The sequence below is a fragment of the Heterocephalus glaber genome, unplaced genomic scaffold (genome assembly GCF_053883595.1).
Source record: "Heterocephalus glaber isolate CG9 unplaced genomic scaffold, H.glaber_assembly_v1.0 deba00000901, whole genome shotgun sequence".
In the NCBI taxonomy this organism is placed as follows: domain Eukaryota; kingdom Metazoa; phylum Chordata; class Mammalia; order Rodentia; family Bathyergidae; genus Heterocephalus; species Heterocephalus glaber.
In genome coordinates, this window is record NW_028258171.1 from 11,373,711 (window position 1) to 11,385,880 (window position 12,170).

Sequence of the window (12,170 nt, forward strand, 5' to 3'; positions counted from 1 at the left end):
ATTACTCAATGACAAGTCACTGTTGGCTGTTTGGAAATGATAGTGACCTTCAGTTCCTGAATCCTCTGAAAGTACCTGTGATATTGCATACAGGGACAGGCTTGTGGGTGTGTACTGGTGCTGGAGGTTCTGAATAAAATGCCCAGTTTTCGCTGGATTTCTCTTCATACTGTTCTAACTTCAGGCTAATTCTAACATTCTCCCCAAATTTTCCACCCTCAAACCACATCTCAAATTTTACTTCCTTCTTGCTACTAAATTCACTTGGCACTGTTCATACTAAATTTCCTTCAGGAATTTTTCCTTTGCTATGTCACTTTTATTAGTCTCTCTTCCCCTTCCAAAGCTAATTATTTGAAAGAAATGTCTCCCAATCCAGGATTTAAAATTTCTAACTGTACTGTTAACAGCATCCTGTCATTCAGATTCATTTCTGACAGCAGTTAAACCAACTCCTGAAACTAAAATTAAGGGGAGGAAATGATTGATTACACACAAAATAGTGCAACATGCTCCTCTGGTTTGAAAGCACTGGAAACTTTATTCCCAGTGCGACAGTGTTGGGAGGTGAGTCCTAGTGACAGGTGATCAGACAGAAGGGCACAGAGGATGGGTTAATGCTGGTTCCACAGGAATGCCTGCCCTACAAAAGCATGGCTTCAGCTCCCTTTGTTTCTCTCTCCCTGTTTGCCCTTCTACCATGGGATGATGCAGGAAAGTGGATCATCCAAATGCAGGCCCTTCCATCTTGGGCCTCTGACCCTCAGAACCAGTACCCTTCTCTTCATTATAAATTACCCAATCTCTGGCATTCTGTTGTGGCAGCCAGATGGAGTATGACAAATGCTGATTCAAAATAAATCTGGGGCTGGGGTTAAGCGCTCACCTGCCATGCCTGAGATGCTCAGTTTGATCCTCACCAATGGGAACACTATCACAGCAAAAAGCCATTATGTCTTCCAAGTGTAAAAACTATGGGGACTGGTTTTCAATTTCCAGTGCCAAAATGCAATTATGTAATGAGTAGAACCCTAGAACCTGAAATAAAGATTTTTCACTATTGTTAAATTCTGTGACTTAAACAATTTGAAAATTGCCTAATATATTCTTAGGGTTCTTACGAGAATAATAATGTAAGTTAGACTAGAACAGTAAGCCACAGACTTCTAAATATTTGTTTATTTTTAAATGAACATTAGAATATGACCAGTATAAAAATAGCTTCAGTTAAATGCAAATATATAGAATATATCTTTACACATAGCTGCCTGTTTTTTAATTTTTATTTTATTCCCGGTACTGGGGATCGAACTCAGGACCTTGTGCTTTCGAGGTAGGTGTGGTGCCACTGAGCCAAATCCCTGGCCCCCTGCCCCTCCTTTTTTTCCTTCCCAGGTACAGGGAATCAAACTCAGGACCTTGCGTTTCCCAGGCAGGCGCAGTGCTGCTGAGCTACATGGTGGTGCCACTGAGCTAAATCCCCGGCCCCCAGCTGCCTATTTTTTAAACACTAGAGAATATTTGTCCTGTAAGACTATAAATACCATCATATTTATTAATAACATCAAATTTCATAAAACATTTAAGCAGAAGTCTAGTCTATAATTTTATTATAACTTAATATCAATTATATAAAGATATAAAGCAGAAAACATCAATTTTTTCTTCAGATGGTCTTTAAGAATCAAAAGCCTTGAAGTTTGCTGAAAACAGAAAAAACAAAATTAAATATTTTGGAAACCTAAGTTGTATAGTTCTTTTATATTTAGTTGTAGCTAATTCTAAAAATAGGTCAACATGTATATTGTCCCAAATTTAAAAGGTGACTCTAAAAATGTCTTGCACCCCACTTCTGCTCCCCAGAGGCAGAGTATCTTTATATTTATTTATTTATTTTTTGGTACCGGGGATTGAACTCGGGACCTTGTGCTTGCATGGAGGAACCACTGAGCTAAATCCCCGGCCCGGCAGAATATCTTTATAAAGATAGGCTAATCACAAAAAGGAAAAGGTATATGAACATGTGTGTATGTCAGTTTAATTTTAAAAACGTATATAAGTGGTAGAATATGATGCATACTATTCTTTTTTCAATCTGTACACACTTTATAATTAAGTCCTTTTATGGCTTTGAAATTTAAACAAATTGGTAAAGTTAAGAATAAGTACACATATATAGATATATATGCACATTTAAATTAAACCACATCTACTTTTCTGCATAAGCCCAACTATACCTTTAGGATAAATTCTTAGAAATGGAATCCCTGGTATATACATTTTAGGATTAATAAATCTCAACTTGTTCTTTGTAAAGATCTTTCTTTTTTTGGTACTGAGAATCGAACTCAGGGCTGCACACTTACCAGGCAGGTGCTGCGCCACTGAGCTACATCTCTGGCCCATCTCTAAAGGTTTTTATCATTTTTTGCAGTACACATTTTTTTGTGAAAATATGTATTTCCCTATTACACCACCAATATTGTGTTTTCAAATAAGAGTATTTGAAATACATGCTATATCCCTTAAATATGCACAATTTTTATGTATCAAGCAGAAATAAGCACACATGTTTAAAAAAAGGAAGTACATTTGACATGGCTAAGGGTGCCTATTTTGACTACATTCTGTGGTTAACACCAGTGTGGTTTCACAGCTAGCTAACAAATGGCTGCTTAGGAGAAACTAAGCAGAAAGACCAGATTATATCAATGTATCTTGAAATATTTTTCTGTTCTCCAAAAAATACACATACCATCAACCTGTCTGATCCAGAACTAAAAGGATTCCTCAAATTACTAATACTAAATTTTAGTTTGGGAATTAAGTCTAAGCTTTGCAGCATCTGAGGCCACAGAAGATGAAGGAACCAACTCTCAGTTCAATAAACAGTAGTATCAACTACAAGGCAAGTACTATGCTAGAAACTTAGAACGGACCGGCACCTAAGGACTGTAATAGAAACCAGGCATGGTGGCACATGTCTGTAATCCCAGCACTTGGGAGGCTGAGGCAGGAGGATGTCTCAGAGTTTGAGGCCAGCCTAGGATACACACTTGAGTTCAAGGCCAGGCTGAACTACATAGCGAGACTGTCTCACCAAAAAAACAAAAACAAAACCCCAAACCTAATAGAAATCTGCATAAAGCACACAGAATACAAAACAATTCTGCATAGCTATTATAAGAAATGTAATCGTGGCATGGTAGTGCAAGTCTCTACTCCCAGCACTCGGAGGCTAGGGCACGAGAATTACAAGCACAAGCCCAGCCTGGACAATTTAATGACTTAGTGAAATCCTGTCCCAAAATTTTTTTAAAAAGGACTTGAGCTTTAGCTCAATGGGAAGGTCTTGGGTTCCAATCCACAGTACCATCACCACCGAAAAAACAAAAACAAAAACAAATCAGTTAATTTCCAGTTGTGGTTTATTTCCTAACTCTTTTTTTGTTGCTGTTGGTTTTTGTTTTTTGAGACAAGGTCTCGCTATGCTGTCCAGGGTGGTCTTGAACTCACTATGAAGCCCAGGCTGGCCCCAAACTTAGCAATCCTCCTGCCTCAGCTTCCCAACTCTTTTTAAGTAAAAGAATATAAAATGCTTTGCAGCAATAGATGTAACAAAAAGATAAAAGTAATCAAGGAAATTCAAGTAAAGAGAAAATAAAGGTCAGAAAAAGAAGCCAAAGGTTTATCTGGAAAGTTCTCTGTGGCTGTAAAGGTGGCTACAAACCTGGCTGCGCCTCTCTAGTAACCAAAGCAAAGGAAGGCCTAGATTTAGAGTCTTCCTAAGATAGAATTTAAATGAATAGTGCTCCAGACAGATTTCTCTTGTCCTAAGAGCTGCGGAGAGTTTCCAGTGTAGTTTGCATAGCAGACTAGGTTTTACACCAGATCTCCGGTCAGTAAGTCAGATGATATGGTCCAGGCCACCAGCCCTCAGCAGGGACCCTACCCTGGAGTCTCAACTCCACTATGCTGGGCAGCCAAGAGTGGACAGCAGAGCTAGAGAAGACCGTGTCTCTGCCTAAAACCGTTATCGCTTTTTGTGGTACTGGGGATCGAACTCAGGACCTTGAGCTTGCGAGGCAGGCAGCGGAACCACTCAGCTAAATCCCCAACCCTTTCGCCTTTTTTAAAAGTATATCATGTTGGCTGGATAAAGTCAGCTGTCCAGATTTAAATTAAAAGCTAGAATATCTGCGCTTTTTGTTTTTTAGTACTGGGGACTGAACCCAGGGCCTTCTTACTGTGCTACATTCTGAGCCCTTTTTATTTTTTATTTTGAGACAGGGTGTCACTAAATTTCCCTAGGCTGGGCTGGAATTTTCAGTCCTCCTGCCTCAGGAATTACAGGCATGTGCCACCACAAATATCTTTATAAGAATTTGTTGGCTTATATTCTAAGAATTAAGCAGTGCCTGGAATATAGTTAAGAACCAAATATATAAAGGTATCCCTACTGTTAAACAATGCATGTCTATATAAGAAACTGAGAGGGCCTGGGATTTAGCTCAGTCGTTCCAGCACCTGCCTCGAAAGCACAAGTTCCCGAGTTCGATCCCCAGTACCAAAAAGAAACTGAGAAGCAGAAGTATTTTTCCTTTTCAATTTTATGTTTTTTGTTGTTTTGGTTTTTTTGAGACAAGGCTTATGTGGCCTGGTCTAGCCTTAAACTCACTATGTAGCCCACCCTGGGTGGCAATCCTCCTGCCTCAGCCTCCAGAGTTCTGGGATTATAGAAGTTTGCCACCACGCTTAGCTTAATTTTATACTTTTAAACATTGTTTAAATTTTTTATTATGTATTTCAGTTTAGATGTTTTGGTGTGCTCATTTAAAGAAAAAAAAAAACTTTACTGCCTGACATGGTGGTAACATACCTCTAATTTGAGCACTCTGGAAGGGTGACAAAAGAGGACCAGGAATTCAAACCCAGGGCAGCTTAGTCGCTTATCAAGACCCTGTCTCAAAAATGTAAAAGGGAGGGGGGATTTAGCTCAGTTGCACCATACCTGTCTCACAAGCGCAGGGTCCGGAGTTCGATTGCTGGTACCAAAAAAAAAATGTAAAAGGGGACAGGGGGACCCTGGGGATATAGTTCAGTGTAAAGGCTCATGCAGGAATCCAAGATAATACTTTAAAAATGCATGTTCCAGGGCTGGGAATTTTGCTCAGTGGCACCACACCTGCCTTGCAAATGCAAGGTCCTAAATTCAAGCCCCAGTACTGAGAAAAAAAATAAAGCATGTTCTTGCCAGGTTTGGTAGCACATGCCTGTAATTCCAGCACTTGGGAGGCTGAGGCAGGAGGATCACTTTGAGTTCAAGAGCAGCTTAGGCTACACAGTGAGTTCAAGGCCAGCCCGAATCAGAGAAAGACCTTGACTGAAAAAAACCTAAAAAAAAAAAAAAAAGTGCACGTTCCTGGGTTCTAGTTATCCCTTTGATGACTTTGGGGTAAGAGCCTGGAACTTAATTTTTTTTTTTTTTTGGTACCTGGTATTGAACTCAGGACCCTGCGCTTGTGAGACAGGTGTGGTGCCACTGATCTAAATCCCTGACCCTCATGTAACTTAATATTTTTAACAAGTACCTCAGAGTATTTGATGCAGTGATGTATAGATGACCCTGTGAAAACCACTTTCACCAGGTGACTATTCATTTTCTCTCCTAAGATCTCCTTTCCACCCCAGCCCCTCCCCATCACTATACACACACCCAGCTCCATGACTTCTTTGCTGTTGGTTTGAGGCCAGCACCTGGGCTATGAGAATCAAACATGGGACAGAAGGGCTGACCTCTGGGAAGAGTGACAGCATCCTCGGGAGTCAGCCTAGAAGAACCAGCCCAGCTGCACAGACGGCCTGAGATCCCACTCAGCAAACAGTTCCTGAGTTCAGCACACATACCATCAAGTATTCACTTCTGTGTCACACAGCAGGGCCACAGTAAGTTCAGCTTAGAACATCTCCAGTCAGCTACCACAGGCATTGTTAAAAATCTCAACATACAACTATAGATCATGTGACTTTTAGCACTATGACACCAAGAGGAAACCCTTGGCAGTTTCTGTGAGCACACTTACCTGTCTTCTACTGTCTTGTTGGAAGGATAAAAAACTTTGAATGAAAATCCACTTCTTGGAAAAGAGCCCTTTTGGGAGAAAAATGCTTAAGTGACTTCTCAATTTTTATAAAGTAACCTCTATCTTTTAAATCAAATTCCTTGGTAATGACTTAAAAGTTGCAAGATGTGACTATAAAATATGACAGGTTTTTAAATGATCTTGATTTTTTTTTTTTTGGTACCGGAGATTGAACTCAGGACCTTGTGTTGGCAATGCAGGCCCAGTGCCACTGAGCTAAATCCCTAGCCCTTGGCTAAGTAGTTTCATGCTAACAGATTACCATAAGAAACAGTACTGTGGGGCCAGGGATTTAGCTCAAGTGGTTTTGCCACCTGCTGTGCAAGCCCAAGGACCTGAGTTCGATCCCCAGTACCAAAAATAAATAAATAAATAAAATTAAAAAATATGTCTTTAAAAAAAAAAAAAAAAAAAAGAAACAGTACTGTGTAAGGCTGAGATACTCAAAACATCATGTTTGAGTCCTATCTCTTCCTCCAATGAAAATCTGGATTTGATGCCCCTCCAATGCGCCCCCTAGGCAACAGAGTAGTAATCACACATATAATTATGTCTACTGTGAAACTCTCAGGTTACTGAGCAGTGGGTCTGTCTCCAGCCTCCACCCCTAACAGTGTTTGGCTCAGAGGAGGTATTCATTAACATGAGTACCAAGAAGGAATGACAAAGTATCAAAAGCAAGTTCTGTGTCCAAAAGGCATAAAAGTTGCAACAGTGGTATAGAAGGTGGTTGTTTACTCACAGGATTAGAAAGTGGAAAAGTCCAGAAATAAGATATAGTCAAATAGAGCACTGACTATGAGATTACCCAAAATGTTAAGGAAAGTGGCCTCACTGTCACACTGGGCATACTACTGGGCTCTCGTGGACAGAGGCCAGGACATTGCTCACATCCTGCAACGGACAGGACACCCCCACAACAGTGCATTATTTGCTCAAGAGGTCAAAAGTGCCAAGATTGGTAAGTCCTTTCTTAGAGAAAGCCAGATAAAATGAATGTTTGACATGAGTAGTCACCAATAACAAGACATGGCCTTTCTAGAAACAAAGTCTGAAATTCACAGGAATCAAGGAAACGTGAATTAAAAATCACTAGTAAAGTGGTTCTGCTGCCTGCCTCACAAGCGCAAGGTCCCGAGTTCGATCCCTGGTACCAAAAAAAAAAAATCACTAGTAAAGATAATTTTTTTCACATAATCAACTGTGTTTGTCATTGTTTATGTACTATTTATTCTCCAACTTCAAGAAGTCACATCTGTAGAAATTCTGAAGCAATTTCAACATTCTAAAGTAATTTCAAGGTTCTATATAAAAATTAACAAAATCTGTCTGGCAAATGCAAGATCCTGAGTTTGATCCCTGGTTCAGAAAAAATAATAATAACAAAATGTGTCCCAGTGAAATTTCATTTATCAGGCTTGGGCTTGTGACACTTGAGAAATTTCCGAAAGTCACAATCCTCTCAAAGGACAAAAAACATTAATATGGCTAAAGGGAATGAGACACAGGCTCTGCCAGCAATTCCCAGAAAGGAATCTCACAGTCAGTTACTTGAAGAGAATACCCATGTGGATTTATATGTTTTGCCATGCTTTTTTTTAAAAAAAAAAAAAACTTCACATTGTTATAGTCACATCCTATACTATATTATATTTTCATCCATAAATGAAAATTTATGTTTAAGAGCTTTCTATATATACTAAATCAATTCAATATCTTGTTGCTAGTATATTTTCTATCACATATTTAAAATTGAAATGCACTGTACTCTTAGTAAATAATGACTACATAAGGTTAACTACATTCTTACGGGGTTTATGCAGAGGCATTCGGTATTGGTCACGGTGAAAGGATCGTATTTGTCTGCAATGACAAGTAGGTCAGGCACAGGATACACTCTCAAGGCATAGTCATAGGCCCAGTGCACTGGGCAGACATAAAGAGGCAGTGGCGTCAGATGGCCTTGGGAGAAGACAGTCTTCACAAACTACAACAGAACACAACACAAACCCAACTTCACTTCATCTGGAGAAGTGAGAACAGCTAAACAATTTCAAATTAAATATTAATTACCAAAAGGATCTAAAAATTTTGAGAAATTAGGGTATGTTTTGAAGTACAGAGCTTTGGAAAATAGTGATATAAAATGAAATTAACTGGCTAATTAATTAACTTTAGGAAAAAAAATTCCGTGAGTTTTCATTTACTGTCAGACACCCTAACAGTGACTCTCCCAAATAATCATGTAAGATTGACTGTACAGAGAGCTATATAATAAACTTTTTGGGGGGTAGGACTGGGTATCAAACCCAGGACATTCTCGAGCTACATCCGAGTCCTTTTTCATTTTGAGCCAGGGTCTCAACAGGTTGCCCAGGCTGAGCTCAGATTTTGAACCCTCCTGTCATGGCCTTCCAGAGTACTGAGATTACAGTGTGTGGCACCATACCCATCTTACAATAAACTCATTTAATAACTTTGTCCATCAAAAACTTTCAGGGCCAGGGATTTAGCTCAGTGGTGCCACCACCTTCCTCACAAGCGTGAGGTCCTGAGTTCAATCCCCAGTACCAAAAAAACCCCCACACTACTTTCATAGCTTGAGTACATAGTATATATACTATATATAGTAGCATACATAAATTTAAAATATTATAAAATGAATGACAATAATGTTCTGTAGAACCCACTTCCCAGCTTCTCAGATGGAGGTACATGTAACTAGGGATTGACAATTACATGTCAATGACCCTGGAAATACAAGATAAACACTACACAGCCGCCTCCTTATGTGTAAATACCATACCAAACACATAATATACATGATAAATAGGAACATTTTGTTAAAACAAACATGCATATATTTTGAAGAACAATTTAAGAGCTTTAAAGGAGAAATTAAGAGATTTTTAGAATTCCATCTGTATGGGGCTTTCTTTTCTGCCCATAAGAATTCTTCAGTAGAAAGCAAAGAAGCCCTGACTTACTGACAAAATTTCACTTACTCACAAAAATATAACCCATTATTTTGAAGACCAATAAATATCATATTACTGGTTTTAAAAAACTGTGTATATGGGCCAGGGATTTAGCTCAGTGGTTCCACCACCTGCCTTGTTAAGTGCAAGGTCCTGAGTTCGATCCCTGGTACCCCCCCCCAAAAAAATTGTGTATAAAGGCTGAGCACGGTAGCATATGACTGTAATCCTATCATTTGGGAGGCTGAGGCAGGAAGATTCCCATGAGTTCAAGGCCAGCCTGAATTACATAACAAGATCTTATCTCAAAAAACCAAAAACAAAATTGTGTATAACGTAACATGAAAGATAGTTTAATAAAGAAGACTTTGCTTACATGATTAGGAATATCCAAATTGCTACTAGGAAAATGGACACAGTTTCTGCACATTTTATTCACCAAGTCTTCACGAAAGATAATAATTTCTTGTGTACAATACTGAATTCTGAAATGAAAGAAATTGAACTTGATTTCCTCGGAAAAAATATACAATAAAAGAAGAGAAGCGGGGAGGCTGGGGGTGTTGCTCAGCGGTAGAGCAGTACCTAGCGTGTGCAAGGTCCTGCATTCAATCCCTAGCTCCGTGAAAAGAAGAAAACCAGATAATTTTAAAGGCAAATGCCTTATGATACAACGCCATCCTCAACCCCTGCCATTCGCCACAGAAAAAACTCAACCAGTCTGTTTATCCAGTTATTTACTGAGCAGCTAATAAATGTGGGGCACTACTCCAGGGATGCGTGAACAGAAGATCCCAGTCCTGATGCAATTTACAGTTTAATGAGCGGATAGAGAAAATAAACAACAAGCATGCTAATTGTATGACAGGCTGTAGGGAAGATGATGAAGTGTAAGGGAAGGAGAAAAAGGTCGTCTAGACAAGGACTAGAAGGCTGCTGTATCAAACAGAATGACTGGAACCGCAGGGGCAAGGGGTGTGGCCCGAGCGGGGGGGGGGGGCACTTAGAAAGGCTCGCTGAGACTGCAGTGCGCCTGCGCGCTTCAGGAATGGGGCTGCTGTGACTAGCAATTGGGAAGGCGCGATTGGAAGCGGGACTCAAAGTTCTCTTTGAAGCTGTCAGTTGGCCATCCAGAGGAGAGGAGGTGCAGTGACCCCGGGGGCCAGGTGTCTGGGGTCCGTGAGAAAGGTGCGGGCTACCAGAATGAATGTGGGAGTTGCCAATTCAGAGATGATACTTCCCTATTTGTAAATCTCTGCCCTTTGGTTACGCTTCTAAATTTGCTGCACGTGAATTTTTAAACACAGTTAATATATTTTCAAAGTTTTGAGAAATCTAAAAACAAATTTTAACTTATTCTATAATGGTCAAAAATTCAGAAACAATTTGAAACATGAAGTGAATATTTACATGAAAGGAAGAAAGTATAACACAAAACACTAACATTTACCTGCAGGGGTTAGTAGTAAAGACTGAAAATGGCACCCGTTGTCTGAATTCATTAGTGATGCTTTCCGCAAGTGGCGGCCTATAAAAAGTGTATGTGTTATGATACGTACTTTGCAATTTCACAGAATGTTCTTGACCATTGCAAAAATCTGAGTGAAAGTTACCTTGGTAAAATGGAACCAAATCCAGGATCCTCTGGACCAGGCACGAATACAAAACGACTACTGCAGCGAAATTCAATATAATTTATTTAAAAAGTAATATATGGTGACACTATTCAGTATTTTAAAAACTCTCTTTAAATGAATCGTGAGTTTTCAAAAAGTTTTTCATTTTATACATTTCAGTAAGCTAAGTCTCCAATAGTGTCATGACAGGAATGTTCTCTATTTGCACTGTCCAGTTATCAAGTGCTTCAACTGTGGCCAATGTGGCAGCTGGGCTGAATTTGAAATTTTATTAACTTTAATTAATTTAACTTTAAAGAGATACACATGCCTATGTAACTATTATATTGAAGGACAAATAATGTCACCACAAAATATGGTTAAAATTATCAGTATCCCCTTTAATACTTTCCACTATAAATCTATAGAATAGTGTTTAACATACAGTATTTTGAGGCAAGACCATCTTTTTTGGGGGGGTACCGGGGATCAAACTCAGGTCCTTGAGTTTGCGATGTAGGCGGCAGAACCACTGAGCTAAATCCCTGGCCCTAACATACAGTATTTTGATGTGAGTATACTTTCATCTCTTAGCTCTTTCAATTTTCTCAACTTTCTTTTTTCTTTTGAGACAGGGTCTCACTTTGTAGTTCAAGCTGGTCTTGAACTCATGGCAATCCTCCTGCCTCAGCCTCCCAAGTGCTGGGATTATTGTCATGCGCCACCACACCCAGCTTCTATTAGTTTCTTTCTTTTTTTTTTATTAGTTTCTAAAAAATCACTGATACAAGTTTTAGAATTCACTTTTTGTTTTTAAAAATAAAACTATTTGAAAAAACATGTAGCAGGAGATCATTACCTTTGGTGAATATTTGGATATTCACATATTATGTCTGCCAAAGTTTTTAGGGAATCTAAAAATTTAAAAAGATATTAAATTTAATTTGGATATAATGTACACAAAGTCAAATTACATTTAATTAAATACAACCCTACCTCTTTTGAATGAGATTAAATTATAGTTTCTTATTGAATTAGTTTATATTTATATAGAAACATTCTTAAAACAGAGTCTCAAGCCAGATGTGGTAGAACATGCCTGTCATCCCAGCACTCCAGAGGCTGAAGCAGGAAGATGTTCATGAATTCAAGGCTAGCCTGAGCTACATAATGAGTTCAAGGCCAGCCTGAACTACATAGCGAGACACTGTGTCAAAAGACAAATAAATAAGAATGAATGCATATATAAATAAAGCCTCAATACCTTTCAAAGCCTGAATTTGATTTTTCCCATATGGTGCTGATGAAAAATTACCACACAGAATAAAGCAGGTTGGAGGTACTGGTGAATAACCTAGAAAATAAAAAAAATTTTAAATCATTTTTCTCATCTGGTAATCGTTTAAAACTCTGTAACTGTAAGTTTTTCTTCT

At 38.9% G+C, this 12,170-nt stretch overlaps 3 protein-coding genes across 6 annotated transcripts in view; 2 read left to right on the plus strand and 1 right to left on the minus strand.

The window, feature by feature from the left end:
- The window catches only part of Mgat2 (alpha-1,6-mannosyl-glycoprotein 2-beta-N-acetylglucosaminyltransferase), a 40,134-nt gene that overhangs the window by 18,093 nt on the left and 9,871 nt on the right, over positions 1-12,170 (plus strand). The gene's annotated exons all lie outside the window — the stretch shown is intronic.
- The window catches only part of Klhdc1 (kelch domain containing 1), a 94,159-nt gene that overhangs the window by 5,426 nt on the left and 76,563 nt on the right, over positions 1-12,170 (plus strand). The gene's annotated exons all lie outside the window — the stretch shown is intronic.
- The window catches only part of Pole2 (DNA polymerase epsilon 2, accessory subunit), a 35,394-nt gene continuing 24,817 nt past the window's right edge, over positions 1,594-12,170 (minus strand). For 3 of the 4 annotated variants that reach the window (XM_087208063.1, XM_087208061.1, XM_004835587.4), the window contains 8 exons: positions 12,002-12,091; positions 11,597-11,651; positions 10,735-10,794; positions 10,572-10,649; positions 9,498-9,606; positions 7,954-8,130; positions 6,084-6,151; positions 1,594-1,703 (listed from right to left, as the gene is read on the minus strand). In XM_087208063.1, the coding sequence (XP_087064189.1) occupies positions 1,685-1,703; positions 6,084-6,151; positions 7,954-8,130; positions 9,498-9,606; positions 10,572-10,649; positions 10,735-10,794; positions 11,597-11,651; positions 12,002-12,091 (656 nt within the window). In that variant the 3' untranslated portion in view covers positions 1,594-1,684. Of the gene's footprint in view, positions 1,704-4,594; positions 4,961-6,083; positions 6,152-7,953; positions 8,131-9,497; positions 9,607-10,571; positions 10,650-10,734; positions 10,795-11,596; positions 11,652-12,001; positions 12,092-12,170 lie in introns of those variants that run through there. The other variant, XM_087208062.1, reaches the window with a different exon arrangement.